Source organism: Coregonus clupeaformis, chromosome 9 (assembly GCF_020615455.1).
Source record: "Coregonus clupeaformis isolate EN_2021a chromosome 9, ASM2061545v1, whole genome shotgun sequence".
Taxonomy (NCBI): Eukaryota; Metazoa; Chordata; class Actinopteri; order Salmoniformes; family Salmonidae; genus Coregonus; species Coregonus clupeaformis.
This window is the reverse complement of record NC_059200.1, coordinates 40,658,041-40,682,176: the sequence shown is the minus strand read 5'-3', so window position 1 is coordinate 40,682,176 and position 24,136 is coordinate 40,658,041. Positions and strand designations below refer to the sequence as shown.

General features: G+C 42.3%; 2 protein-coding genes and 1 long non-coding RNA gene across 5 annotated transcripts in view; 2 read left to right on the top strand and 1 right to left on the bottom strand.

Moving 5' to 3' along the window:
* The first annotated feature begins 3,498 nt into the window (after positions 1-3,498).
* LOC121573539 lies at positions 3,499-5,034 on the top strand. The gene is made up of 2 exons (XR_006002068.2): positions 3,499-3,969; positions 4,486-5,034. It is a non-coding gene; the product is annotated as an uncharacterized LOC121573539 (long non-coding RNA).
* Positions 5,035-5,285: 251 nt separating this feature from the next.
* Positions 5,286-10,824, bottom strand: eral1 (Era-like 12S mitochondrial rRNA chaperone 1). The gene is made up of 11 exons (XM_041885605.2): positions 10,564-10,824; positions 10,021-10,185; positions 9,686-9,813; positions 9,489-9,566; positions 9,291-9,337; positions 9,138-9,199; positions 8,746-8,858; positions 8,261-8,584; positions 7,917-8,066; positions 7,534-7,614; positions 5,286-6,563 (listed from the first exon to the last, which is right to left on the bottom strand). The coding sequence occupies exons 1-11, from the start codon at positions 10,667-10,669 to the stop codon at positions 6,441-6,443; spliced, it is 1,377 nt and encodes a 458-aa protein (XP_041741539.1). The 5' UTR covers positions 10,670-10,824; the 3' UTR covers positions 5,286-6,440.
* Positions 10,164-24,136, top strand: part of LOC121573536 (protein FAM222B-like) — a 100,134-nt gene continuing 86,161 nt past the window's right edge. For 2 of the 3 annotated variants that reach the window (XM_045222634.1, XM_045222635.1), the window contains exon 1: positions 17,897-18,016. The gene's annotated coding sequence lies outside the window, so the exon portion shown is untranslated. Of the gene's footprint in view, positions 10,243-17,896; positions 18,017-24,136 lie in introns of those variants that run through there. The other variant, XM_045222636.1, reaches the window with a different exon arrangement.

The window sequence follows — 24,136 nt, the reverse complement described above, 5'->3', positions numbered from 1 at the left end:
GCATGTGAAATGTGAAACAATCCTTACAGAGTAAAGCAATGTGTATTACTACAATTTTTCTATCATTCAGCACTCAAATAAATGCATGTCCTCCTGCTCTTTCATGTCTGGCTGGCCACAGAAATGAATTTCTTTGAATGTGATGTAAAATTCACAGAAATCTATTTCCCTAGCTGATAGTCTGGTGCCGCCCAGATAGGCCTGCTAACATCTTTATCTTGAGGCTCAACCCGACCAATCAAACCCCACTGGTCCGCGCCCAAACTGGGGAGTCAGTCTCTGCGGTGACTGGGCTAAGTTGTCACCCTCACCCTGCCCTCACCCTAAACCGTGTCACCTGATACCTCCCACGTGCATCATCCATACATTTAATTTTGTTGAAATATTATACAAATATGGTGCCATATAATATAATGCCACCCACAATGAAAGCTCCTGGAAGATGGTTGCAGTCATATTTGATATGTAGATTATTCAAATCACTAACATCTACATCAAGAAGTCATTGCATCATATTCAGTTGAAATGAGCTGCTGATGCTTGGGTACCCTTTCCTTTGTAGTCAAGATCTAAGTCACAATTGATTGCATTGCCATGACATGATCTATAAAGTATGTGTGGTGGGGAAGAACTGTACAGAAGGATATGTTGTTGCAACAAATCTTTGAATGTTTCAAGAGGAATCATTTCAGTTGGCTGTTTCTTAGGTGGTTCTCTTAAAGTCATCATGTTAAATTATTCAGTTACTTCAATAACCAGTTAAGTTGAGGTCATGTTTGAACAATGTTTGCTTGGGTGAGTTTGAATGTTGATAAAAGAGACTTAGACAAGATGTAAAACAAAACATGTCTTAAAATGCAAAGCTGGAAAGATACACATTACCAAAAGTATCATTCCAAAGTCATGGGCATTAATATGGAGTTGGTCCCCCCCTTTGCTGCTATAACAGCCTCCACTCTTCTGGGAAGGCTTTCCACTAGATGTTGTAACATTGCTGCGGGGACTTGCTTCCATTCAGCCACGAGCATTAGTGAGGTCGGGCACTGATGTTGGGCGATTAGGCCTGGCTCGCAGTCGGCGTTCCGATTCATCCCGAAGGTGTTTGATGGGGTTGAGGTCATGGCTCTGTGCAGGCCAGTCAAGTTCTTCCACACCGATCTCGACAAACCATTTCTGTATGGACCTCGCTTTGTGTAAGGGGGCATTGTCATGCTGAAACAGGAAAGGGCCTTCCCCAAACTGTTGCCACAAAGTTGGAAGCACAGAATCGTCTAGAATGTCATTGTATACGTTAAGATTTACCTTCACTGGAACTAAGGGGCCAAGCCCGAACCATGAAAAACAGCCCCAGATCATTATTCCTCCTCCACCAAACTTTACAGTTGGGACTATGCATTGGGGCAGGTAGCGTTCTCCTGGCATCCGCCAAACCCAGATTTATCCGTCGGACTGCCAGATGGTGAAGTGTGATTCATCACTCCAGAGAACACGTTTCTACTGCTCCAGAGTCCAATGGCAGCAAGCTTAACACCACTCCAGCTGACGCTTGGCATTGCGCATGGTGATCTTAGGCTTGTGTGCGGCTGCTCGGCCATGGAAACCTATTTCATTAAGCTCCCGACCAAAAGGTTCTTGTGCTGACGTTGCTTCCAGAGGCAGTTTGGAACTCGGTAGTGAGTGTTGCAACTGAGGACAGACTATTTTTACGCACTTCGGCGGTCCAGTTCTGTGAGCTTGTGTGGCCTACCACTTCTCGGTGAGCCGTTGTTGTTCCTAGACATTTCCAATTCACAATAACAGCACTTACAGTTGACCAGGACAGAAATTTTACTTACTGACTTGTTGGAAAGGCGGCATCCTATGACGGTGCCACGTTGAAAGTCACTGAGCTCTTTAGTAAGGCCATTCTACTGCCAATGTTTGTCTATGGAGGTTGCATGGCTGTGTGCTCGATTTTATACACCTGTCAGCAACAAGTGTGGCTGAAATATCCGAATCCACAAATTTGAAGGGGTATCCACATACATGTGTGTGTATACAGTGTATTCGGAAAGTATTCAGACCCCTTCCCTTTTTCCACATTTTGTTACATTACAGCCTTATTCTAAAATGGATTAAATAAAACATTTCCCTCAATCTACACACAATACCCCATAATGACAAAGCGAAAACATGTTTTTATCAATTTTATTTACATAAGTATTCAGACCCTTTGCTATGAGACTTGAAATTGAGCTCAGGTGCATCCTGTTTCCATTCATCATCCTTGAGATGTTTCTACAACTTGATTGGAGTCCACCTGTGGTAAATTCTATTGATTGCACATGATTTGGAAAGGCACACACCTGTCTATATAAGGTCCCACAGTTGACAGTGCATGTCAGAGTAAAAACCAAACCATGAGGTCGAAGGAATTGTCTGTAGAGCTCCGAGACAGGATTGTGTCGAGGCACAGATCTGGGGAAGGGTACCAAAAAATGTCTGCAGCATTGAAGGTCCCCAAGAAGACAGTGGCCTCCATCACTCTTAAATGGAAGAAGTTTGGAACCTCCAAGACTCTTCCTAGAGCTGGCCATCCGGCTAAACTGAGCAATCGGGGGAGAAGGGCCTTTGTCAGGGAGGTGACCAAGAACCCAATGGTCACGCTGACAGAACTCCAGAGTTCTCTGTGGAGATGGGAGAACCTTCCAGAAGGACACACCATCTCTGCAACACTCCACCAATCAGGTCTTTATGTTAGAGTGGCCAGACGGAAGCCACTCCTCAGTAAAAGGCACGACAGACCGCTTGGAGTTTGCCAAAAGGCACCTAAAGGACTCTCAGACCATGAGAAACAAGATTCTCTGGTCTGATGAAACCAAAATGGAACTCTTTGGCCTGAATGCCAAGCATCATGTCTGGAGGACACCTGCCACCATCCCTATGGTGAAGCATGGTGGTGGCAGCATCATGCTGTGGGGATGTTTTTCAGCGGCATGGACTGGAAGACTAGTCAGGATCGAGGGAAAGATGAACAGAGTAAAGTACAGAGATCCTTGATGATAACCTGCTCCAGAGCACTCAGGACCTCAGACTGGGGTGAAGGTTCACCTTCCAACAGGACAACGACCCTAAGCACACACGACCCTAAGCACACAGACAACGCAGGAGTGGCTTGGGGACAAGTCTCTGATCCAACATCTCTGGATAGACCTGAAAATAGCTGTGCAGCGACGCTCCCCATCCAACCTGACAGAACTTGAAAGGATCTGCAGAGAAGAATGGGAGAAACTCCCCAAATACAGGTGTGCCAAGCTTGTAGCGTCACACCCAAGAAGACTCAAGGCTGTAATCACTGCCAAAGGTGCTTCAACAAAGTACTTAGTAAAGGGTCTGAATACTTATGTAAATGTGATATTTACATTTTTAATTTGTAATACAAATTTGTAGATTGATAAGGGAAAAAAACAATTTCATCCATTTTAGAATAAGGCTGTAACGTAACAAAATGTGGAAAAAGTCAAGGGGTCTGAATACTTTCCGAATGCACTGTATATAGTGTAGGTCAAATAAACATGCCAAAATAAGGACATATCGTGTCCTAGTATCTCTTTGCCAAAAAACTTGCTTTGTATGGGGGCATGGAGGGGCGTCGAGGCGAGATGTCAAACACCAGATGTTGCAAAACTGTTTGGGGTCTGATTAGAAAGGGTGGGGGCATGTCATTGGACGGAGGCAAACTGGACCAGACCCAGAACATGATAGATAAGGGGACCACAGCTCTGATGTCATCATCATATGCAAATGAGCTGGTGGCCTTAAAGGAGACCTTTGCGAGCTGTCAGGGGTCTGTGAACAACCTGGAGGTGTTGGAGACGTGCTGGTGGTTGTAAAGCAGAGCTGCGTGTTAAGAGCACCATCAACACCCTTAATTAACACTTTGTTCTTCAAGAGGAGACGGAGGACAACGCACACAGAACAGACGTGGAGGTGAGCACTTAAAGGCCCATTCTGTGATATTTACAGCCGTTTTTGATCACCTAACCAAGTCACTAAACATGTGACGCTGTCAGTTGGGCTTCATTTGAAGGTGGATAATTAGGGGAGAGAGCTGATGTTTAGAGAAGGTCCCCTATTAAGATGCTCTGCAAGGGGTTTCTTTTAGTTAACCACAAGCAATTTCATCAAGGGAACACATGTAAACACTATTGATATAATGCAATGTGGGACCTGCACTTGGTTGGTCTTGTAATAGGACTTCTCGAAAATATTTGATTTAGAAATTGATTTAAATATCTGGACATCAGACATTTCTGTGGATCAAACATGCATTTTATGTCTGGGAAAATAAAATATAATCCTGGAATATAGCATGCATATTGTATTCATACCCAGGGTAGTTGACTTCTCAATGTTAACACATTAACAACATATTGACTCAAACCTGTTTCTCTACATTGGTTTGTGTGTATTTAATATGTAATATCCATTCTCTTTTTCCAACAGGTTTATTCATTTAGGTGAAGTGATCATGGGACATTCATTGTTTGTTGGTCTTGTACCCTGGACAGGATATCATCATATACTGTAAGTTCGTTATGGTGACACTACAGTATAGATGATGTACTATCCAGGGTCTCATTCCCCCTTCTAGCCACTATCAGCACACACACCGTTGATGGTTGGAAGCTAGAGGGTGGCGATCAAACCGTTACCATTACTGAGTTTTAGCAATGGTAAGGGTTCTATTGACGCCTCTCAATGTAATAGCTACATTAGTACACACGACCGGATGGACAGACGCTGCTGGCGGTTGGAAGCTAGAGGGTGGCGATCAAACCGTTACCATTACTGAGTTTTAGCAATGGTAAGGGTTATATTGACACCTCTCAATGTAATAGCTACAATAGTACACACACGAACGGATGAACAGACGTGGTTGGAAGCTAGAGGGTGGCGATCAAACCGTTACCATTACTGAATTTTAGCAATGGTAAGGGTTCTATTGCTGCTTCTCAATGTCATCTGGAGTTGCGATAAAGGAAACTAAAAACTGGTGGACTGGTCTTTTCTTCCTTGCAACAAGGAGCATTTGTTTACAACAAATTAGTAATACCAAGCACCAAAGTTGTGTATAAGAACTGATTTGGATATTTTACATTGTAAGGTGTTTGTTGATGTGTGAAATAAAGTTTAAAATTCAAAACCAAAGAATGACTATCAATGTCTGGGTGTACATCTTAGTCTAAAGGTGGAATACTGTACCAAGGTTACCACCTTAATGCATTGGCAGGTTACACATCAAATTGTATGAATGTATACTTTTATTTATAATTTCATATATAGTGTACAGCTTTTTAAAAGCAGTTGGTTTGTCTAATCAGAGATCACATCTAGCATTCTACACAAGTTGTTAGCAGTGTAAATGTCAGTAATCAATGGAGAGCAGCTGTTTCTGTACACAGTAAACAGACATCACAGCCCTCTCTCACCATCTCTTCATTGAGACACTCCAGCCTTTCCTCTTTCTCGCTCTTTGCCCTTGCTTTAGGCCACAGAGGGCACACACTTGTTATTCATCAAAATAGCCTGGATAGTGAAAGAAGCACCGAGCAAACTCACAGGGAGGGGGAGAAATTAACCTAATCACTATCTGACCCATTTTACAAGCAGGTTAGCGCTCCATTTTGCCTTCCATTAAAGAGTTGTCAATTCAGTTCTCAGGGGCTGTGTTTTGCTATGAGAGAGACAAAGGAAAGAGTGATTGAAATGGAGGCTTGAGGGGACAGCAATGCTGTGGGCAGCTGAGAGAGAGAGTGCGAGACGGAGAGAGGCAGGGGGTGGATAGAACAACAGGGACATTCAACAGACATAACATGACTGTGCTACTCCCAGTTCAATTATCAGCAGGCCAGGCTAGCAAAGGTCTACTGCCAAGGAGAAGCTTCTTGAAGCACAAGATAAACCAGCAACCTTTTCACAGCTTGCCCAACCCCCACCCCCCCTCCCACACACACACTCTACACCAAAATATAGCTGTTTAATTAAGAGGTCAAAATGTAAATTACAAGAAAATGTTAGAGAAGCTCTAAAAGGAAAAACGAATATGTGCAAGTCATCCTTTACTTAAGAAGAATGCTTACGCAAGAACACAATATGCTGACCCTTGAGAGAAATTACTGTAGATGAGGCTGGGACCAAGTTCAAGGGGAGAGAGCGCTGTCTCTCTGTTTCTGATAGCTCTCACATTAGCTGACTCATGATGAGTCTTTACAAGCTCTCAGCAGCACAGTTTAGCTACAGGTCTGTCCATAGTCAAGCAGTAGAAACCAGTCAGATCTCTCCTTGAAAATAGTGTTCAGAGAATCCATAGAGTCCAACAGTGTTCATTTCCTACTCACTAGGCCACCATAATACTGTTCCCCCAGATTATCATAATACTCAGTTTATCATAATCCTCGTCAGTTCTTCACCTTCACAGACAGCCTCAGCTTGACCTGCCTGAGGAACACAGTGCTCAGGTCATCTCCAGCCTCTCTGGCTATCCTGGCAACCATCTGACCAGCCTGGCCAATCACCATTTTCTGTCATCAGGAGAAATGGACAGAGGAAATACAGTATATTAATGAGCATGCATTTCAATATGTCAATGTTTGAAGTCCACAAGAGGGCCACAGTTACCACAGCAGATATGAATAATGTATACTGTAATAATCACTAGGTCCTAACAACGAAATATACAGTAAATCAATGATTTTAAACTTTGTCGTCATTCCCTTAGCTGAATGAAAACCTAGAGAGCAGTCTGGTGCAGGGGTCAAGTTTGAATCACTTTGAGCACTGCTGCACCAATGCAGATGTAGGCTCACATCCATCCAGTCTGTCTTCCATTAAAATGCATGGTTTAAAAAGGAGTGCTCAAATATTTACAAGGTATTACAGGCTAAAGAAGACTCCAGGCATAGTGAATTGAAACTCATGAGTCTGAGGACACAGTTTATCTACACATGCAACTATCAGTATGAGAACACATGGTTGAGCAGCTTTATATCTCCAACATTAGGTGGAGATGGGTGTGACATCAGTTGGGCTAAATTCCATTTCAACTCAGAAAGTACACTGAAATTCCAATTCTCCTCATTGCTTGGAATTGAAATTTGACATTTCAGTTTACTTCCTGAATTTAGTAAATTGAAGCGGAATTGACCCCAACCCTGATAAGAGATATCTCGTAGAATCAAGCTATAGACTCACCATGGGGATGTGATTTTAAGGGGGGAGGGAAATAAGTCAAAGAGCCGCTTCAGATTAACTATCTATCGACACATTGACAGGTCTATGTGAAGGGCCACACCCATAGAGGGTGGAGCCTCGCTCCATCTACGAGAAAGTTCCCGTAGCTTTTCTCCTCGTCTTTATCTCCTTCCACTGATGGCTTCTCACGTGTTAGTTAGTAACGTAGTGAGGTTGGTAGGGGTGCTCATTGACGTGTTTCACAACAGGAGACATCGAAATCTACATGGAAAATAGTACTGAGAAATGCAGCACACTTACCATGTGACTTTCTTTCTTCACATACAGTTTTACTGCTATATCCAGCTCTCCATTCTCCCTGTCGTGCCACAAGTCAATGGCCTGCAATTGAGAGAAATAAAAAGTTAATATAATTTCAAAGGTAGTACTACCGTGAGTATTTCTCTACATGTGCTACAACATTTATATCTGGCACACAATCATCAGATAGATATTAGGGACTAAAGCGTCAATAATCATTGTGATTGGACACTGGACCTACAATACATCTCAAGCTGGGATGGAAGATAGTGCTTGACAGTTAAAATGGTTAACATGCACATGCACTATATCTGCATTTGGCTATATGAGTGCAGTGCATCGTCTGGCTGTGCAGTCTATGTGTGTCCGTAATGACGAGTCACCTGTGTCATTGTGTAAGGGACTTCTTTGGGCAGATATTCCAGAAGCTTCTCTCTGACAGTGTTGGTGCAGACCTCCTCAGGAGTCTGATCTGTCAGGACATCACTGTGGTATTGCCAAGACCCAGGCTTTGCCCCCACTACTAGGTATGTCTGTCGAGCAGACAGACAGGCAGGCACAGACAGTCGTCAACAGCAATCTTAGTTAATTGTTATACATCAACATAGCTAGAATTGATGTCCATTGCTTTCAAATAACTCCAATTATTCTACAATGACTGTACTTGTCAACTTAGTATTAGATACATTACTTTATAAGTCCCTATATCACCATATGCTAACATTACCTTCAGTGTCTCCACATCCTCTCCATCCACAGCAGAGAGCATGAAGACGTCCTTGAAGTGAGGCCAGCCCTGTTGGGTCTTCAGAGCCCTAAGCTGCTCCTTACTCAGCCCTGACTGGGCCTCACTGCCCTCACCAGGAGCCACATCACCACCCGGCTTGTCCTCATCTCCAGACCCTGATGTCCTGGCCTCCCTGTCTGTCCTCCTCTCAGCCCAGGGGGGCTTGATCACACTGCGGACCTGCAGCTTCCGCCCGTTCACCACTCCACATGTCAGATCTGCTGTGATCTCCAACAACCTGCTCTTGCTCTTCAGCAGGTCAACCTGTGCCATACACAGTACACAGTTCATGTGCCAATTCAGACAGTTCCTAATCTATTACATCATAATAATGCATTATATCATATGACAACCATGATCAGTTATTATTGACAAGGCCATGGAGAGAGGATGAGGTTTGCATGCGTGTGATAAAGAAGTTGTACCTTATTGAGAACTAGGACTGCTGGGACATCTGGGTATTGGGTCAGGCATTTCAGGACCTCAAAGTCTAGCTTGTTGCAGGCCCACTTGTCTGACACATCCACCATTACCACCACTGACGCAATAACAACAAGAAGAGGACATAAACATGATGGTATAGGCCAGTGACACTCACTCATAATCCTATATACATGCCAGATCCATGTGTGTCAATGCAGTCCCCACAAAATTATTTATTTAAAAGGAATTGTGAAAATGTATGGGACCACATACACTTTGGGGACCACATACTGTTTAAAAAGCATAGACTAGAATGTCTGAAAAGCAATGGCCGAGTTATGGCCGATCATCTGTGTGCCCGAAAAGTTACAAAAAGTGAAGAGTCATGCAGTACCGAGGCCAGCTTCCTTGACTGTATTCCAAGGATCCTCGAGGAGAGACTTCTCCAGCTGGTGCCTGTGGAGAAGATAAATACCACTGTTGGAAATTCACCTATTTCGTTTTAACACTGCAATACCACAGTAATGAAATCAGTGTAACAAATCACCTCTTGACTTTTGTAGGTGTAGTGAGTCCAGGAGTGTCCAGTAAAATCTAGAGAGAGAATGTATAAGTATGCATGTACAAGTTTGGTTATCTAAAAATAAATACTGTACATAATGTAAAACGGCCCTGAAAAACAAATAAACACTTGCTAAATTGCTGCTATGCTAAATGCATGGTCTGTGAGCTGATTCTAACTTACAATCTGTGTGTCGTCTTCTGTGAGAACGCCGAGGGCACGGGACCGTGTGGTGTGCACTTTCTTGGAAACAGCAAACACCTATGATCATATCAAAGAAACTGATGTTCATGGAAATACACTCCAGACTGACTTAAGAGTGACTCATGATGTGTACAATTTAAAGTGAAGAAACTGGCCAGTACAATAAAGTGAAGTACCTTTCTGCCAAGCAGTTGGTTGGACAGTGTGGACTTCCCAGCATTTGGGGCACCAATGATGGCCACTCTTAAAACCTTTGAGTTCTCTGGTTGATCTGGATCCTTCACCAGCAATGATAATTGTTCAGCTGAAACAAGAGTTAAGGGGTTGATTTATCAGAAGTATGAGTAAAATATGAAATACAGAATACAGATCTACAGAATACAAGGGCATATGTAATATTCTTAGACATTCATTCAGTGCGCAGCATTTGGATAAGGAGAAACTCTACTGCGATGCCCTAAACCCCGAGGTAACTAACTATTTTGTTTTCAGAGGCAGCAGTTGAGATTACCGCTGTCGGGCAGAACTGAGGCTGGATAGTGATAAAGAGTGTCATCTGTCTCCGCCGCTTTGCCTTTCGCCAGTCTGCTCAAAAACGCATCCGATGTAATAAAACAGGCAGGAGTGAAGGGAAAACCGTGTCCATTATTGGTCCCTGGACGACGGGCAGCCCATCCTAAACCAAAGCAACAGAGACATCGAGATTATCATCATCACTGCGTAGACTTGCCAGGTAATTGATGCAACGGTGATGCCTAACGTTAGTTTACAATGACGCACGAATTACTTTTTTTCAAACTAATTATAGCTAAATTACATGTAACGTTATGTAACCTGACATCAATGGAGCTATTTCTTCAAAATGAAATAACTAACGTTAACTGACTATCTCTGATTAGCTAGCTAGCCAACTATAAGGCATGGCTGTCATGACTGACAAGAAAATATAATTATAAATTTGTTTCGGACAAAATGAAGTATATTTCTGGGTGGAGGAAATGTTATGACATTTGCATGATCGCTTATTAATAAGCAGATAAGGTAGACGACTGACCGGTTCTGAGAAACAGTGACGCATTTTCCAGTGGCGCAGACACGTTAGCAACTCTCGGAAAACGTAAAGATTTCCGGAAAATCGAGATGCTCACACGGAAAGCCATTTATGATATAAACTTATCTATCCGAGCTATCGCTGAAATTCCAACATACTTCGGTGACTCTATCCGAAACGCAAGGTTACTTCATGGCACCATGATTGTTTACTTTCACATTGAACTAAGGGCGCAGCCATGATGGACAAACAAAATAGTGGTTTTGTCTTGGAAGAGGGTCTGCTTGGTTATTGTGGCGAGCCTTTGTCTTTACCGCCCCCTAGCGAACAAGAGGAAGAAACGCCATTGCTCTTTCTTGCTTGGCTTCTGATGCCATCTGTCAAATGCTCTCAACCCAAATAGAAACTTGTTAAAGCAATTTTGGAACACAATATAGAAAACCACATAATGTAGAGAAGGAGCACCTACCAGCGCTCTGCATTACATCCACGATAAATCATTTATCTTCTGAGCCATTACTATTGGCCATAATAGCAATCTCTCTGCTGCTAATACTCAACTGAAAGTAAATTAACTTGAACTTTTAGTGATAATATAGGCCTATGGATCATCATACTGAGAAAAATGGCTTGATAATATACATGAAAAATACAGCAACAGACAAGTTGCTCTGCATCTCTGTATACCCGTCGCAAGACCCACTAGTTGATGCTTATTTATAAAACCCTCTTAGGCCTCACTCCCCCCTATCTGAGATACCTACTGCAGCCCTCATCCTACACATACAACACCCGTTCTGCCATTCACATTCTGTTCAAGGTCCCCAAAGCACACACATCCCTGGGTCACTCCTCTTTTCAGTTCGCTGCAGCTAGCGACTGGAACGAGCTGCAAAAAACACTCAAACTGGACAGTTTTATCTCCATCTCTTCATTCAAAGACTCAGTCATGGACACTCTTACTCACAGTTGTGGCTGCTTCGCGTGATGTATTGCTGTCTCTACCTTCTTGCCTTTGTGCTGTTGTCTGTGCCCAATAATGTTTTTACCATGTTATGCTGCTACCATGTTGTGCTGCTGACATGTTGTGTTGCAACAATGTTGTTGTCATGTGGTGTTGCTACCATGCTGTGTTGTCATGTGTTGCTGCCATGCTATGTTGTTGTCTTAGGTCTCTCTTTATGTAGTGTTGTGGTGTCTCTCTTGTCGTGATGTGTGTTTTGTCCTATATTTTTATTTAAAATCCCAGCCCCCATCCCCACAGGAGGCCTTTTGCCTTTTGGTAGGCCGTCATTGTAAATAAGAATTTGTTCTTAACTGACTTGTCTAGTTAAATAAAGGTTAAATATTATTATTTTTTTAAGTCTGCCATTACAGATTGTCAGTCCAAGTAGGCTATGTACGTACACCTTCCAGCTGACTTGTTTACCCCTGGGGGTGCCCACATGCACCACAGTTTGGAAAACACTGTAATCGAAACACCCTGGGCTTTAGTACTTAACGCAACGCGTTATCCTGGGGAATATGCAGCAAAGATGCCAAAATGGCCTTGCTTACTAATTTCAAGTTTCAAGTTTTTAATGTCACATGCACAAGTACAGTGAAATGCCTTTCTTGCAAACTCAATTTACTGCAAGAAATTGACAAAAATGGGATTTGATCACCCAAAAGTCTGCACTGAGGTCAATTTGAGGATAGGGGAGTGCATTTGTAGTTGATAGATTGATTTGTTCTATTTTATTATGTTGTTTTCATTCTCATCGCAAGTAAAGCAAGAGAGAGGAGATGTTTCCCCATAGTCCTTTAAACATGCCGGCTGCTTGTTAGTCCTCCAGGTCCCACTCAGGGCGGAACAAACACCTCCACTGGGGAGAATGATGAAGGATATCAGGTAGCTCACAATCTGTCATCATTTAACTGAAAGCTCTGCCGAAAAAGAGGGAGCAGCAAAACAGAGCCGTTAGCAGACACTCACTGTAGAATATATTTTTAATGGGAACTAGAAACTAAAGGATATTTGAGGATCAGTATGTTTGAACTGAGCTCTCTCTCTCTCCCTTTCAAACACGCACACACACATGCATGCACGCACAGGCACACATTAATTCAAGGCCTTTGCTCCCTCAGGGCTTTCCTCACATGGCCATCAGAGTTCTTTCTATGACTGCATTAACTTTGGCCTTCAAAAAGGGAAAGGGCTCTCTCCAAACAGAACAAAATGACTGTGCCTGCAAACAATTTAATTATCAATTGTAGAGCCCATGTTGCCATTTAAAGTGCACTTGGCAAGTGCAATTGGTAAAATGTCATAGAATATTTATTCTCTGTTCTGGTTCATTTTCCAATTCATTCAAATTCTCAATCTTGTATCTGTGATGTTAACAGTAATGTTTCTTAATTGTCATCGACAATGGAGCCAGGAACCTTCCCCAAAACATACAGTGAATTCCATTCCTCCTGCTCCTCTATGTTGACTCCAGGCAGAAAGGAGTTTGTCACGTCAAATTTACCCAGAGTCTCCTATAGCAGTCAGACTAGCATTAGATGTGCAGTAACAGGCAGCTAATAGAGTGACGCTGTCGACCTTGCTGCTGGTAAGGAATAACAAAGTTGATGATATAATAAGCATGCGACATGAGCATGTCAAGAGGGAGCTGTAGGAGAAGGCAGGCAGGGGCTGCCAATGCAACCGCGCATTCACCAATCCATTACAGATGATTGCAGTCAGTAACACAATACAGCAGCTGCACAACTGCCACATCCTCTATAAGGCCTTCATCAAAATGCTTTTTAAGTAATGATTTAGCCCCCACCACCATTGAAAAAAACACCCACCTGGTCACATACTGTAGATGCTCTGTTGATTGTAAAGAAAAAAGTTATAGTCAATCTAGACTTGCAATTAATAGGACTTGTCTGTGAGGTGGATTGATAATGCCTCCCTTTGAAATCATCAATCATGTCAGCTGTGAATTTAAAAAGCGTAATTAGGTACAGTGTTCTTAAACATCCTGTATTGACATTCTTCTGGGGCAGGAGAAAAGACACCATTCTGCGTCATTAACTTTATTATGGCCTGATGGTGCCCACTGCTGTGCTGCTACTTCCCCATCCCCATCCCCAGCTGATGCCACTGTGATTGGGCTTTCAGACAGAGCTCTCCCCCCTGGCCCCCTCTTACTTGATGGTGGTGGTGGGTGGATGCAGTAATGCTTGCAGGCTAGACAGGATTTGGCTTGAGGCATTGTAATAGTCTGGTCTGGATGATAACCAAGGCATTTCCATGTCTCATAGAATCTATATCAATCCTAAATAGACACATAAAATCAGTTATATCATATACTTGCTAATTATTATAATTTATTGTAAAGTAGTATTGTTGATTGAAATCACCATTCAAGATTTTTTAAACGTTGCCTATGTAACTTGTTTTATTGTTGTCTTTCCCCCAGCAGAAAGATATGCATTCCTATATCACAAACGTATCATTACCTGCCCATCAACACCTGGCAGACATGATGGTATATACTGTACAACGGAACGATACATTCTCTCAGCCTCAAAATGGTATCAATAATGGAGGAGCAGTGGGCAGGTGGGTGGATGTAAAGGGGTAATTTATTTCATTTGTTACAGATATATGTCTTTGAATAGAGAATTCAGACTGCACAATTGAAATCTTCATCAAATCACAAACCATATGACACTATTGACCAAGGAGGACTAAGGTGGGTGAAAGACTTGAACACTGGATTCTTGTACATACAAATTATTTGGATTACTGTGATAAACAATTAACTGTAATCTAGTCTTGCAAATGTAGAAATATAAAATGATTTGGATTATTAAACTTTTGCCCAGTCATACAGTGAGGGAAAAAAGTATTTGATCCCCTGCTGATTTTGTACGTTTGCCCACTGACAAAGAAATAACAACAAAAAAATCCAGAAAAACGCATGTCAAAAATTTTATACATTGATTTGCATTTTAATGAGGGAAATAAGTATTTGACCCCCTCTCAATCAGCAAGATTTCTGGCTCCCAGGTGTCTTTTATACAGGTAACGAGCTGAGATTAGGAGCACACTCTTAAAGGGATTGCTCCTAATCTCAGTTTGTTACCTGTATAAAAGACACCTGTCCACAGAAGCAATCAATCAATCAGATTCCAAACTCTCCACCATGGCCAAGACCAAAGAGCTCTCCAAGGATGTCAGGGACAAGATTGTAGAGCTACACAAGGCTGGAATGGGCTACAACACCATCGCCAAGCAGCTTGGTGAGAAGGTGACAACAGTTGGTGCGATTATTTGCAAATGGAAGAAACACAAAATAACTGTCAATCTCCCTCGGCCTGGGGCTCCATGCAAGATCTCACCTCGTGGAGTTGCAATGATCATGAGAACGGTGAGGAATCAGCCCAGAACTACAGGGGAGGATCTTGTCAATGATCCCAAGGCATCTGGGACCATAGTCACCAAGAAAACAATTGGTTACACACTACGCCGTGAAGGACTGAAATCCTGCAGCGCTCGCAAGGTCCCCCTGCTCAAGAAAGCACATATACAGGGCCGTCTGAAGTTTGCCAATGAACACCTGAATGATTCAGAGGAGAACTGGGTGAAAGTGTTGTGGTCAGATGAGACCAAAATCGAGCTCTTTGGCATCAACTCAACTCGCCGTGTTTGGAGGAGGAGGAATGCTGCCTATGACCCCAAGAACACCATCCCCACCGTCAAACATGGAGGTGAAAACATTATGCTTTGGGGGTGTTTTTCTGCTAAGGGGACAGGACTACTGTCAAATCTTGGGTGAGAACCTCCTTCCCTCAGCCAGGGCATTGAAAATGGGTCGTGGATGGGTATTCCAGCATGACAATGACCCAAAACACACGGCCAAGGCAACAAAGGAGTGGCTCAAGAAGAAGTACATTAAGGTCCTGGAGTGGCCTAGCCAGTCTCGAGATCTTAATCCTATAGAAAATCTGTGGAGGGAGCTGAAGGTTCAGGTTGCCAAACGTCAGTCTCGAAACCTTAATGACTTGGAGAAGATCTGCAAAGAAGAGTGGGCCAAAATCCCTCCTGAGATGTGTGCAAACCTGGTGGCCAACTACAAGAAACGTCTGACCTCTGTGATTGCCAACAAGGGTTTTGCCACCAAGTACTAAGTCATGTTTTGCAGAGGGGTCAAATACTTATTTCCCTCATTAAAATGCAAATCAATTTATAACATTTTTGACATGCGTTTTTCTGGATTTTGTTGTTGTTATTCTGTCTCTCACTGTTCAAATAAACCTACCATTAAAATTATAGACTGATCATTTCTTTGTCAGTGGGCAAACGTACAAAATCAGCAGGGGATCAAATACTTTTTTCCCTCACTGTATATTGTGTAGGCATTCAATATCACCATTAAATATGATCATGTTCAACACCGTTGTTGTTGTCACAATAAATAAGGATATCAATCAGTTGTTGACCTAATAAAATTTTCTGGAAATGTTGTTAAGTAGAGCAATGCATTTCATTATTACAAGCATAAGTTTATTACATTGATTATGACATTTCCCCCATTATTTTCTTGGGCCCAGGCAGAAGTTGTCCCTAATCACAGTTAACCAGCTAAGCTAAGCCTAACACTATCAAAACCTTAATCAATTTTTTGGAAAATAAACCAAACTGATCTTAGATAAGTGCCTGGGAAAAACTTTCAGCTAGAAGACTGACTTGGCTGAGAAGGGTGTAATTGCAGACCGCAATTAGGGGCGTTTTCTTTCTTGATATCAAGTTACACCCATTGATGCTCGCCATTGGTCAGTGGCCGTTTTTTTCACAGGGACAACAGTTGTTGACAACTGTGGCATTTTAGCCAATGATGTGTATAAACCCTGGATGACTGACAGGGGGCGCTGTATTGAAGCCACCGCGCAGCCATCTTGGTACTCCTCCTCAATTGTAAAAAATATTTTGGAAGCTATAAAAATGCATTTATTAATGTCTACATTCGTTTTTGACACGTCTATTCTATTACAGACACCTTAATGCATACTTTTAAATTATATTATGGGAGCTTATATAATTATATGCACATTGTATGCACATTAATACTCTCTATTTGTTTGTTTTTTACAGTATTTTTTTTAGAGAATACTAATGTTGCTGTCCCCACTACAAAAAAAAAAGACTTAAATACATGTAATTTTTTCCTTTAAATATTTAATTGAAATGGAGGACTGCTCCTATTAGGGAGTGCATATATGGCCGACCGGGGGCTTCAAAGTTCTCAATGGCCAATACATAGCATCAGCAATCCAGTGTTTATATATGTCATTGATTGTAGCTAAACCTAACCGAAGAGTAAGAGAGAGGCCCAACTCTGCGGAAAATGTGTCTTTGTTGTTTCGTCCACCAAGCAAGGACAGTGTCTAATTTGGTCAACAAAATAATGTATGGTTTATTTGCTACGTGAGGTTTATTTGATCTAATATAAGTTTCATAATTCTTAAGTTGTTACGAGTGTACTGATATAAGTAGGACACGTGACATCGCAGCAACTTTGAGAAAAAACACTATCCAGGCTCTGTCGTAGCCGGCCGTGACCGGGAGACCCATGGGGCGGCGCACAATTGGCCTAGCGTCGTCTAGGGTAGGGGAGGGAATGGCCGGCAGGGGATGTAGCTCAGTTCGTAGAGCATGGCGTTTGCAACGCCAGGGTTGTGGGTTCGATTCCCACGGGGGGTATGAAAAAAAATAAAATAATAATAATAATAATGTATGCACTAACTGTAAGTCGCTCTGGATAAGAGCGTCTGCTAAATGACTAAAATGTAAATGTAAAATGTTGTCTCAAGATGGCTATGCATATTCATGGTATGAGGCTAGTAGCATAGCATCTCTCTCCATTGAATACAGGCGGTTAAAGGATTACAATAATGAGATGTATGCACCAATCCAAAGAAAAGATAGGTGGGAGTTAGACTGCTTTGTGGATAACGACTCCCATTGTTAGGGCGGAGAGACATGTATCTTGTCAGTATATCCATAATCTTTGGCCTAACCATGACCCTTTTCCTAACCTTAACCTCAGTTTCCTAACCTGCAACCCTAATTCACCTAACCTGTTATGTTAATTATCCTAACCTGCCACGTTAGTTATCCTAACATGCTAGCTATGTAAACAAATTATCTGTCGAGAAACCATCAGTCTCATAACACCGGAACTGACCAATGGCAGGTATCAATGGGCGTTTCCTGATATCAGCGAACACCCATATCAAGAAACGCCCCGAATTGTGGTCTGCAATTACACCATATTGACTTGGCTGGGGTGCTGAAAAAGCTTGCGCATGCAAGTTGCTGCCGCAGACAGCAGCAGTACAACAGCAAAAAAAATCTGTCTTTGTATTTTTAAACCATGATGATTTTTTAAGCAATGCCTTTCGAAGAGGTACATGGAGAGTAAGTATTTCTATCTAATATGTGATTTCATTCATCATTGGAAGGTAATTACTTGTCATAAATGTGTGCAAAGCCGAGACGGCAACAAAGGAGTCATACTAACGTTCGCTAGCAATCGGCTAGCTGTGTTTCATTAGTTAACGTTAGCTAGCTAGCTATCCATGTAGCTAGCTACGAGTTAGCATGCTAACCGCTGGCTATTGATATTGCATTAGCTATAAATTAGATTAAAAGCTTCTCCGTTGTTCAAATAACTCTGAATTCAAGGTTAGTTTTGGCATAACGAGAGACTTCAGTTTTCACTATTGATTGTGTCAACTAGCCAACATTGTCAGCTAACTAATGTTGATGCTATGTCAATCATGATTGAATGAACTGTAAGATGGCTATAAAATGAGGCTAAACTGTAACCTTTACATTATACTAATTAACCTAATGAATTATGCATTCTCTTACGTTACCTAACCATTTTGTGGTATAGGTGCCATCTAACAACCGTAATCAATTGGTTAGTTAGAATATCAGGAATGTATTTTCTTTATTGTGCCACTAGCTAATTGCTTTCAATTAGACGCAGGTTGATTTTCATTTCGCTGATTAACGAGTAAACTATGTAATTTACAAGCCTGTCACCTCCTCCAAATATGAGCGGCTGTGTTGTTCTATTGTGGGGAGATGGATATTGAATTGATTGCCAGCTTTCTACACCTGCCGCTGGTGGGTGGTCCAGATCGAATTTGTTGTACTTATAGTAAGCAGTGTGGTGCCCCATTGCTGTGCTCCTTTGATCAGACTTTGAATCATGCAGTAGCCATCCAAGAGAAATGAGTAACCCTTTTATGTTGGGTCTGTCTCTGTGGGGGTGGAGGCTGAGCGAGAGACTGGAGAAGCACCTGACTTGACGGTTGTCTTTTATGCATTGTTGCAGAACCACTGCAGTTTATAATAGTGTAATACATCTTTGATTTGATATCAGTGGTGATGATATGATGACATATGGGTTGGGATTTTAGTCACTAATGTACAGTTGCTGATCACAAATTAAAATGTCAGTGTCCTCCAAGGAGTTGTATAATGTAGCAGTGTCCTGTCCTTACTCGTGGAGTCTGACACTTCTTAAAAGTGCAATTTCCTTTGCCGACTGCCAGAGTGGTTATTTAATTTACGACAGAGAAGATCTAATCGTTCTGCTCTCTGATATCTTCTGCTTACTCTGTCAAAAATGAGAGCTTGACATTAGTTCGCCCAAGAGTGCCGTTTTACATCGTTGCGCAGTTGCCCTACATTTTCCAAAGGGTGGATAATTCAATTTCATACCCTTGTTTCCCGAGAAACGCAGGCTCCTTGACTCAGTGCAATTATCGAGTATTTTAAGGGATAATTTTGTCGTCAGGGTGCTACGTTTCCATCATAATGAAGAGCCATTTAACATTCTTCAATGAATCCCAGACAGTTTTGTCTTGATGCTCAAGACTATGACATTAGTGATGCAGTACTACTCTATTGGTTCTCATTTCAAGTTTGGAATGATGACGGCTCAATAGTTGGACTAGGACATGCATAGAATGTAAATATTGTCTAGATTTGCTGTAATGTATTAAGACATCTTGATGAGAAAATGAAATTATTATTATGCCCACTCGTATACATTATTTATCACATTATTAAGCATTTTCTTTATAGGCTCTGCTGTTTCAAATAGCATTGCTTTGTAACAATGCATTCATTATGAAGAGAGGGTAGCTAGATAAATGGGTTCTCATTTAGAGAAGGCACGGTTTTCAAGTGCAAAGCACCACAATGCATGGCAACCTATGCATGTGCTAATTAGCCACTGCAAGAAGCCACCATACAGGCTTTATAAGTGTGTTTTCTAATGTTCATGTTTAATTGACCTGCCAGTGCAACATGACTCTAGCTGAGGGCAAATAAAGAGGAAAGCATGTTTGTCATTAACGTTTTTTCATTAATCCACTTCAGCCTGGTGGAGCAATGTAGCGGATATTAAAGTGTGTAGAGTGGTTTAAATCATAGGGTAGAAATGCTTGGCAAAAATGTCAAACCATGTAGCCTAAACCTTTCTTTATGAATGACTGACATATTCCCATTTAAACTCTACATGGTTTTAGTGCCAAATACATTTTTGGGAAACTTGAAAGCAATTGGTGAGATATTTGACAATGAGGCTAATTGCAAATGAGAAACTTCACCAAGCGTTCAATGGGATTCATTCACCATAATACTTAGCTCTAGATCAGGAATGGGCAACTTTGATGGGGGTTGGGGCCACAAAAAAATCTGATCATGAGGGGCCGCAGTTGCTCATTTATCTGCTTCTACATTTTTTTTGCTGACATGGGCTAATTGACTATCAGTGACTGACATAACTAGAGAAACTACGATGCACAACCAAATTTCGAAATTGCTCCTTGTGTATGTATTCTTCCATGTCATACTCTCTCAACAGTAAATTGAGACCCGGGGGGGGGATTAATCCGAGGGCCTTCAAAAAGGGGGCCATGCGGCCTGCGGGCCGCCAGTTGTCCATCCCTGCTCTAGATCTATCATGATCTGACCTAATATTCAGCTGTTGCTAATGTATTTCATAATATGTCATTGTAAGTGAAGATCATGATTGCCTCCACAGAGAGTGTGAATCAGGTACACCACATCAGTGGACATGCTTCAAAAGATTCTGTACTGAGGTCAAAATGTAGGCTAGGCCTATAGAATCTCCATACATACTCATTTTAAACAGTGGCAATGGAACACTGGATTACATCAAAGCCATGTTAAATTTTTCTGAGACCTCTGAGTTCTAGGCTATGAATAACAGATCACAATGTACAAAGAAAGAACAGAGAACTTGAGTCACTTTTCTGATGTTTCAGCTGATTAAGATGCATTGATTAGTGGCAATTAGCATTCAGCACCCGCCTGTTTACTGTGAAATACTGTAGCAAAACCCAGCATATTTTTATGATGTGAGAATTTTCTGTGCGGAATGAGCCACTTGGCTGCTTATCATTTTGTTTTATTCAAAACCAGTCATTTGATGTTGCGTTTTAGAGGTAAATTGACATTTTCTCCAAAACAATGTACGCTACCCCAACACAATCACATTTTATCCTTTCAAAATTCTAGGAAAGGACGTTAAATCACTTGCAGGTGTCTGTTTTGGGTTTTGTGCTCATAAGATACAGTGGGGGAAAAAAGTATTTAGTCAGCCACCAATTGTGCAAGTTCTCCCACTTAAAAAGATGAGAGAGGCCTGTAATTTTCATCATAGGTACACGTCAACTATGACAGACAAAATGAGAAAAAAAATCCAGAAAATCACATTGTAGGATTTAATGAATTTATTTGCAAATGATGGTGGAAAATAAGTATTTGGTCAATAACAAAAGTTTCTCAATACTTTGTTATATACCCTTTGTTGGCAATGACACAGGTCAAACATTTTCACACAATGTTGCTGGTATTTTGGCCCATTCCTCCATGCAGATCTCCTCTAGAGCAGTGATGTTTTGGGGCTGTCGCTGGGCAACACGGACTTTCAACTCCCTCCAAAGATTTTCTATGGGGTTGAGATCTGGAGACTGGCTAGGCCACTCCAGGACCTTGAAATGCTTCTTACGAAGCCACTCCTTCGTTGCCCGGGCGGTGTGTTTGGGATCCTTGTCATGCTGAAAGACCCAGCCACGTTTCATCTTCAATGCCCTTGCTGATGGAAGGAGGTTTTCACTCAAAATCTCACGATACATGGCCCCATTCATTCTTTCCTTTACACGGATCAGTCGTCCTGGTCCCTTTGCAGAAAAACAGCCCCAAAGCATGATGTTTCCACCCCCATGCTTCACAGTAGGTATGGTGTTCTTTGGATGCAACTCAGCATTCTTTGTCCTCCAAACACGACAAGTTGAGTTTTTACCAAAAAAGTTCTATTTTGGTTTCATCTGACCATATGGCATTCTCCCAATCCTCTTCTGGATCATCCAAATGCACTCTAGCAAACTTCAGACGGGCCTGGACATGTACTGGCTTAAGCAGGGGGACACGTCTGGCACTGCAGGATTTGAGTCCCTGGCGGCGTAGTGTGTTACTGATGGTAGGCTTTGTTACTTTGGTCCCAGCTCTCTGCAGGTCATTCACTAGGTCCCCCCGTGTGGTTCTGGGATTTTTGCTCACCGTTCTTGTGATCATTTTGACCCCACGGGGTGAGATCTTGCGTGGAGCCCCAGATCGAGGGAGATTATCAGTGGTCTTGTATGTCTTCCATTTCCTAATAATTGCTCCCACAGTTGATTTCTTCAAACCAAGCTGCTTACCTATTCCAGATTCAGTCTTCCCAGCCTGGTGCAGGTCTACAATTTTGTTTCTGGTGTCCTTTGACAGCTCTTTGGTCTTGGCCATAGTGGAGTTTGGAGTGTGACTGTTTGAGGTTGTGGACAGGTGTCTTTTATACTGATAACAAGTTCAAACAGGTGCCATTAATACAGGTAACGAGTGGAGGACAGAGGAGCCTCTTGAAGAAGTTACAGGTCTGTGAGAGCCAGAAATCTTGCTTGTTTGTAGGTGACCAAATACTTATTTTCCACCATAATTTGCAAATAAATTCATTAAAAATCCTACAATGTGATTTTCTTGATTTTTTTCCCCTCAATTTGTCTGTCATAGTTGACGTGTACCTATGATGAAAATTACAGGCCTCTCATCTTTTTAAGTGGGAGAACTTGCACAATTGGTGGCTGACAAAATACTTTTTTTCCCCACTGTATTTTCTGTTTGCATAGCAGATAGCCTCAGGTGGCTTTGCTTGTCTTACATGACTAACATTTTTGGAATATCCATTTGCACAGCGAGGCTACAGGCAACCCTCTTTTCCTGGACAGGAAGGTACTAAGAATCTGATCTCTGAGGTGGCTACTAGCTAGTGTCATTATTGCCCCACCTCTGCAGAGCTCAGGTCTCCAGCACAGCTGTCAAACCACTCTACCCCACGTTCACCACACTTGAGTCCCCACAATTTTGGAGAGCGACTAGCTGTCAAGCCACACCGTTTCCCCTCATCCATACCAGACTGGGTTCTGAAAAGGGATAGGTCAGGGATTCTATAACTTTTTCAGCCTGGACCCACATTTTGAAATTCAGTGTTTTCCTGGGACCCAAGCACATGAAAACATGCCCCCTTTTGGTGGCCCACCTCGCAGACAAAGCATTTTAGTGGCCCACCGTCTTGACGGCAGAAAGAGAAATTGAAGTTAAAGGGATACTTCGGGATTTTAGCAAGGACATTTATCTACTTCCCCACAGTCAGATGAACTCGTGGATACCATTTGTATGTCTCTGTGTCCAGTATGAAGGAAGTTAGTTACAGTGCATTCGGAAAGTATTCAGACCCCTTGACCTTTTCCACATTTTGTTACACTACAGCCTTATTCTAAAATGGATTATAGTTTTTTTTCCCCTTCATTAATCTACACACAATACCCCATAATGACAAAGCAATGGAAATATAACATTTACATAAGTATTCAGACCCTTTACTCAGTACTTTGTTTAAGCACCTTTGGCAGCGATTACAGCCTTGAGTCTTCTTGGGTATGATGCTACAAGCTTGGCACACCTGTATTTGGGGAGTGTCTCCCATTCTTCTCTGCAGATCCTCTCAAGCGCTGTCAGGTTGGATGGGGAGAGTCGCTGCACAGCTATTTTCAGGTTTCTCCAGACATGTTCGATCAGGTTCAAGTCCAGGCACTGGCTGGGGCACTCAAGGACATTCAGAGACTTGTCCCGAAGCCACTCCTGCGTTGTCTTCGCTGTGTGCATAGGGTTGTTGTCCTGTTGGAAGGAGAACCTTCGCCCCAGTCTGAGGTCCTGAGTGCTCTGGAGCAGGTTTTCATCAAGGATCTCTCTCTACTTTGCTCCGTTCATCTTTCCCTCGATCCTGACTAGTCTCCCAGTCCCTGCCGTTGAAAAACATCCCCACAGCATGATGCTGCCACCACCATGCTTCACCGTAGGGATGGTGCCAGGTTTCCTCCAGACGTGATGCTTGGCATTCAGGCCAAAGAGTTACATCTTGGTTTCATCAGACCAGATAATCTTTTTTCTCATGGT

Bases quoted from the DNA above. Each gene is read 5' to 3' on its own strand.
- eral1 (XM_041885605.2), bottom strand. From the start codon at position 10,669: ATGGCTTTCCGTGTGAGCATCTCGATTTTCCGGAAATCTTTACGTTTT. The intron at 8,585-8,745 runs GTACAACTTCTT...TGTATGGCACAG, and splicing joins CAGTCCTAGTTCTCAATAAG to GTTGACCTGCTGAAGAGCAA. The intron at 6,564-7,533 runs GTAAGTGTGCTG...TCCTGATGACAG, and splicing joins TGAAGAAAGAAAGTCACATG to AAAATGGTGATTGGCCAGGC.